Here is a 5,970-nt window from a genome sequence, read left to right on the forward strand (position 1 = left end):
TCTGCCTCCATCACAGTGTTCTTCCCGAGCGCATGTCTGGAAACTGCCATTGGATTAGGGCCCATCTGAATCCAATATGCTTTCATCTTAACTCAATTACATCTCCTAAAACTGTTTTCAAATAAGGCCATGTTCACAGGTTCCAGGGGTTAGGAGTTCAATGAATATCTTGGGGTGAGGGTACACAATGCAACCCACAACACCTTGTCTAATGAACTCTGTTCTTGCCTAACTAGGTATCATTTCCCAACACTGTCAAGTCCCCAGTGAATGGGCTCTTTCTGTTGCAATGAAGGATTCCAGAGAGAGTGACCAATTAGCATATTTGTTACATTTGCACAAGGAGGCCAAGAAGTGTTTGGTAGTATTAATCTACTCTAAAATTTGCACATATGTAGGCCCTAATGTAATAGGTGTGAAATATAATACCAATTCTTTATAGTGGCAACAAAAGGAATACTAGAATTGCAACTTGTTTTATTTTCACAAAGGTATTAAACAAGATTTATTTTAAATCTCAGCTCTAGCCTAACCAGGCGGTGGTGCAGTGGATAGAGCGTCAAACTGGAATGTGGAGGACCCAGGTTTGAGACCGCAAGGTCGCCAGACTGAGCGCGGACTCATCTGGTTTGAGCAAAGCTCACCAGCTTGAGCCCAACCAAGGTCGCTGGCTCGAGCAAGGGGCACTCACTCTGCTGTAGCCCCCGGTCAAGGCACATATAAGAAATCAATCAATGAACAACTAAGGAACCGCAGTGAAGAATTGATGTTTCTCGTCTCTCTCCCTTTCTGTCTGTCTGTCCCTATCTTTCCCTCTGACTCTCTCTGTCTCTGCCACAAAAATAAATAAATAAAATCTCAGCTCTAAATTATTTTATTTATAAATAACTTTATTTGCTTATTTAAATTAAATTAAATTAAAATATTTATTTTGAATCATTTTATTTAAACTTTTGATAGTCACTAAATATATCATTGGTACCGTGCAAGGTTTAAAGAAAAATTCGAATGTTTTTTAAGAAAAACCTTTTTTTAAAAAAATATGATTATGATATGAAAAGTTTTTTCATTTGTGTTCTAGCTTCGGGAGATCAGGGGCACCAAATGAAGGTGAGGGTAGACCCCGGACCCACGTCGATTCTCTTCACTTCCCCACCCAAGTGGATTTTCGGAGGCAAGAAGACCCCCCCCATGCACACACTCCGCCCCATTGAAGGTCACAGGATCCTTCTAAGGGGCGCGTCGGGCCTGTAATGTCTTCATATGGCCGCCAGGTGACGCCAAAAACAACAGAAGTCCTCCGGGGTTTACTTCTCTCTATGATCCCTGTGGTAGCCCACGCAACCCGGAAACGGTGACTAGCGCAGTGGGAGTGCTTCCGAGTAGGAACGAGGTGACCTGGCTGTCGCAGAAATCTGTAGCGACAGCAGCCATGGGGGCGCACCTGGGCAGGCGCTACCTGGGGGATTCCTCAGGGGAGCCCGACCCCCTGCGGATGCCCACCTTCCCTCCCGACTACGGCTTTCCTGGGCGCAAGGAACGCGGTGAGATCCAATGCGCAAGCGCGGCTGGCGAGAGTGGGACGCGGGTGCCTTAATCCCAGGGTCCGCGGGGCTGGGTTAGCACTGACCTCGGCCGGGGGCAGTACAGAGGACAAGCGTGACCCTGCCTGGGCGTGGAGACATTCCGGGCAGAAGACACGGTTTGAGCAAAAAACCCAGGGCAAGAGTGGCGATATGAGGCTAACGAGGCGCTCGAAGCTGGACGTTGTCCTGGAGTCAGTGGGGAGCCATGGGAGGGTTTATCACGAAGGGATGTGTTCACTCTCCGTCTGTCCCGATGTCACTGCTATTTCTAGGTATGCGCAAGAACACAAAGGGGCTCACGCCGTACGTACTGTCCTGCACGTTGCCTTTTTATTTAGTAATATCACAAACATACCGAGCGCCAGTCCTGCGCCAAGTCCTCTAAATTGCACACCGCGGATTCAGCAGGCACTGATTAAAGGAAACTTGCAGCACTGGGGGTGAAACAGCGGCACCTGGCAGATCTTGGGGAGGTACCTTGGAGTTGTATTAAGGCTGGTTTCTAGGAGGCGGGCGATAGCTGAAAGCGAGACCTCAGGGGAATGAGTAGGAGTTGACCTCACGGACACCCGGGAGAGGAGGGAGAGCGTCGTTTTGTAAGTAGGGGGTGCACGATCAGATTTGCTTTGTCCAAAGGTCGTGTTGGCTGCTGGGTAGGCGACGACTTGGAGGCAGGGAGACCTCTAAGTGCAAAGAGGCGTTGATTTGAGAGAACGTTGGGAGGTGGACTCCTCCAGTGGCCCAAATCCTGGTGGCTGTTCAATACTACCTGAACCGTCAGTGCATTGATCCACCCACCTTCTTACACGTTAACCCTTCCCACTGCTTCTCACAGCCTGCTTTGCCCCATCTGTTTTGCAAACACCCATAGACCCCTGCTCCTCTCTCCTGCTTGGCTAAGCCAAAACCCTGGTTAAACCCAGCTCCCCTTGGCCGCAGACCCTATACAGCTGAACATCATGGGAAGAAAACAGCCTCTTTTCTCCCCGTGGACCCTTTGTGCTGCTGGCTTTCCCGTTAGATTCCCTGGCCCTTCGTTCTCCCACTCCTTGCTGGACAAGCTTTCTTTCTGAGTCCGCACCTCCTTCCCACTTCCTTTGGGCTAAGTAACTTGACATCCTCTTAAGAAAATAGAAGCTGCCAAAAGAGCTCTCGTGGCTCCCTAGCACTTCTCTGCTATTACTTAAGATCATCTGACCCAGAAAGCTTCCTTGTGCCCTCCAGCGCACCCTCTCACCTACCCAAGTGCACTTCTACCATTCTCCCTTTCTCCTGCAACATTGGTTTTCCCATCAACATGCATAGTTACTTATACTGTTTTAAATCCCCTCCTGGACTACCTCCCCCTCCAGGTATGTCCCCACTTCAGTGTAGGAGCTCTTGTCAAGTTTCTCACACACACTGTATCCTCAAACCCCATTGTCAATTCTCAGTTCTAAGGAAACCCACTGCAACAGCATCAGACACAGCATCACTGCCACTTTTTTTTTTTTTATCACTGCCACTTGACAGCCCTTCTTCACCTGCCACCAGGACCCCTGCCTGCCTCACTGTGGGCTCCTTCACTGATTCTTCCCAACTCCCCGTCTCATAAACGTTGGAGAGCCCGAGGGCTCAGGCCTCTGTCTCCACTGCCTCCCTGGGGTTCTCTACTAGTTCCCTAGTTTCAAATGCCTTCTGTGTACCAGTGCTTCCATGTTTTTATTACCAGCTGAGCCTTGACCCTGAACTCCAGTCTCGTGGACCTCACTGTCTGCTTGGCATCTCTACGCGATGTTAACAGGCATCTTGCACTCAGCAGGTCCAAACAGAGCTCCTGACCTCCCAACCAAGCACATGCTGACCACATGCTCAGTCCAAAATCCCAGGTGCATCCCAAGGTCTGTATTCTCATGTCAAGGCCCTTGTACCTGTTGTTCCCCTACTGGGAATGCTCTTTGCCCAGGTGTGTGCGTGTCTCACTCCCTCACTTTCAGGCACCACCCTCTAAGAAAGCCCTCCATCTAAAGTTGTGACCTGCCTCCCAACACTGCCTCTCTCCATTGCTTTGTTTTTCTAATGCTTATACTTGTGATGTTCTGTGACATCAGCCCTGTCTGCACTGTGTCTCCCTCCAAGGGCAGGCTCCCTAACACCTAGCACACAGGAGGTGCTTCATAAATCCCAACTGCTGACTGATTACCCAGCACCAGGCAGGGAGCAGTCATGTTGCTGTGGAAACCAGCAGGGGGGCTGTAGGTGGATTACTAGCCTTGAGCTCAGACAAGGTAAGGGTGGGGGTACCAAGTTGGGGATCATCTATCTATGGGGTGGCGATCGAAGCCATTGGGTCCAAATAAGCAAGGCTCTCAGCACTGAACCTCAGGAAGCCAGTCATAGGGATGGAAGGAAACCAAAGAGGGTTGGGGTAGGAGAAAGCCAGGGAAGAGAATATCCAAGAAAGAAGCGAGAGGCTGAGGAAGAGCAGTGTTGTGGGGTCTGAATTGCCCTGCGAGAGCCTTGTATGGGCAGTGTGAAAGCTGGCGGGAGTTCCACTCAGGACAGATGAAGGCCTGGGCCCAGGTGAGACAGAGGCAAGGGGTTCAGAAGTGGAGGGAAGAGAAGCGAGTCGGGCAAGATTTCAGGTGAGCTGGGCAATCACCAGCATGGAGTATGCACCCACGACTTGCAAGGCCCAGTCAGCCTCTTGAAGGTTGATTTGGTCTGAGGTCAGGTTGTGGATGGGGCCCGAGCTCAAGGGCTAGTGCAGCTCTCAATGAGTGGGCACTAGCACTTTACATTAGTTCCTCAATGCTCACCAATTGACTGGAGTTAGACCACTCGTTGGGGGAAGAAACTGAAGTTTCAAGAGGCCATACCTCGTCGAGAGGGCAGAGCTGGGGTCCAGGTCACCCCAACAGCTCGGCCCCCACACTGGGCTGGGCGCAGCAGAGGGGAGTGCTGGGAGAAAATGGGTTCAGCAGCGTGGGGCTGTCAGGAGAATGACCAGAGGGAGGAGGATCCAGAGTGGGTACTGAGGTGCCTGGGGTGATGGGGAGAGGGACCCTTCCCCTGTCTAGGCCTGTGTCTCAGTTGCCTTTGTGCAGATTAGACAAGGACACTCCACCTGTCAGAGTATGGCTGTCATCTGCCACATTGTTGACCTGTGGTGGGCAGGGCAGTGGGGGAAGGCCCTGAGCTGTGGCTCCTGGTTGCAAATGGGCTGGCTGGGCCTCCCTGGCATCAGGGCATGACGGGGAGCCTGCAGTAGGTAGGCCCCCAAAAGCCGGCCCACTGAGCCTGGCTGCTCTCTCCCCAGAGATGGTGGCTACACAGCAGGAGATGAATGACGCTCAGCTGGTGCTCCAGCAGCGGGACTACTGCGCCCACTACCTCATCCGGCTGCTCAAGTGCAAGCGCGACAGCTTCCCCAACTTCCTGGCCTGCAAGCACGAGCAGCACGACTGGGAGTACTGCGAGCACCTCGAGTGAGCCCAGCCCGCCCCGCACTCCCCACCCGGCCCCCAGCCCGAGGCCCCTCAGGCAAAGGAAGTGAACTAACCTGAGTTTCTAGCCAGGCCCCATCTTAGTCAAAAAAGGTCTCTCAGGCCCTGGCCGGTTGGCTCAGTGGTGGAGCGTCGGCCTAGCGTGCATAAGTCCCGGGTTCGATTCCCGGCCAGGGCACACAGGAGAAGCGCCCATCTGCTTCTCCACCCCTCCCCCTCTCCTTCCTCTCTGTCTCTCTCTTCCCCTCCCGCAGCCGAGGCTCCATTGGAGCAAAGATGGCCCGGGCGCTGGGGGTGGCTCCTTGGCCTCTGCCCCAGGCGCTAGAGTGGCTCTGGTCGCAACAGAGCGACGCCCCAGAGGGGCAGACCGTTGCCCCTGGTGGGCGTGCCTGTCTCCCCCCGTTTCCAGCTTCAGAAAAATACAAAAAACAACAACAAAAAAGGACTCTCAAAGGGCCTTTTGGGTGTGTCTGTTGGCTTTGAGGCTACCTGCGAGATGGCCAAGCCAGGGTTCCAGGGTTCACTGGTGTCCACCAGAGGCAGGGGCAGACCCCAGGCTTAAACCATAAGCATAGCCCTCCCCAAAGTGCTCTGGGACAGAGGTCCAGCCAGCTAGCCTGACACCTCTTCTCCCACTCTGCTCTGCCCACAGTTACGTGATGCGAATGAAGGAGTATGAGCGGGAGCGGCGGCTGCTCCAGCGGAAGAAGCGGCGGGAGCAGAGGGAGGCGGATCTGGCCAGAAGCCAGGGGCCCAGCGAGGTGGCCCTATAGTGGGCCTGCCCACCACCCTGTGGACCAGTGGAGAAATAAATGTCTCCAGGCCCTCAGCCAAAGCCCTGCCTACTCCTGTGGTCTATTGGTCCCCAAAGCCCTTGAAAGAAACATGCAGAGTCTGAG

The 5,970-nt window shown here is 53.2% G+C and overlaps 1 protein-coding gene across 1 annotated transcript; it reads left to right on the forward strand.

The window, feature by feature from the left end:
• The first annotated feature begins 1,349 nt into the window (after positions 1 to 1,349).
• NDUFB7 (NADH:ubiquinone oxidoreductase subunit B7) lies at positions 1,350 to 5,906 on the forward strand. The gene is made up of 3 exons (XM_066347253.1): positions 1,350 to 1,544; positions 4,885 to 5,053; positions 5,724 to 5,906. The coding sequence occupies exons 1-3, from the start codon at positions 1,433 to 1,435 to the stop codon at positions 5,842 to 5,844; spliced, it is 402 nt and encodes a 133-aa protein (XP_066203350.1). The 5' UTR covers positions 1,350 to 1,432; the 3' UTR covers positions 5,845 to 5,906.
• Positions 5,907 to 5,970: the final 64 nt, after the last annotated feature.

The sequence above is a fragment of the Saccopteryx leptura genome, chromosome 1 (genome assembly GCF_036850995.1).
Source record: "Saccopteryx leptura isolate mSacLep1 chromosome 1, mSacLep1_pri_phased_curated, whole genome shotgun sequence".
In the NCBI taxonomy this organism is placed as follows: domain Eukaryota; kingdom Metazoa; phylum Chordata; class Mammalia; order Chiroptera; family Emballonuridae; genus Saccopteryx; species Saccopteryx leptura.

What these genes read in the sequence shown, in the direction of transcription:
- NDUFB7 (XM_066347253.1), top strand. Translation starts at nt 1,433, where the DNA reads ATGGGGGCGCACCTGGGCAGGCGCTACCTGGGGGATTCCTCAGGGGAG. An exon ending in TCCTGGGCGCAAGGAACGCG is followed by an intron (nt 1,545 to 4,884) that starts GTGAGATCCAAT and finishes CTCTCTCCCCAG; the next exon opens with AGATGGTGGCTACACAGCAG. An exon ending in GAGTACTGCGAGCACCTCGA is followed by an intron (nt 5,054 to 5,723) that starts GTGAGCCCAGCC and finishes CTCTGCCCACAG; the next exon opens with TTACGTGATGCGAATGAAGG.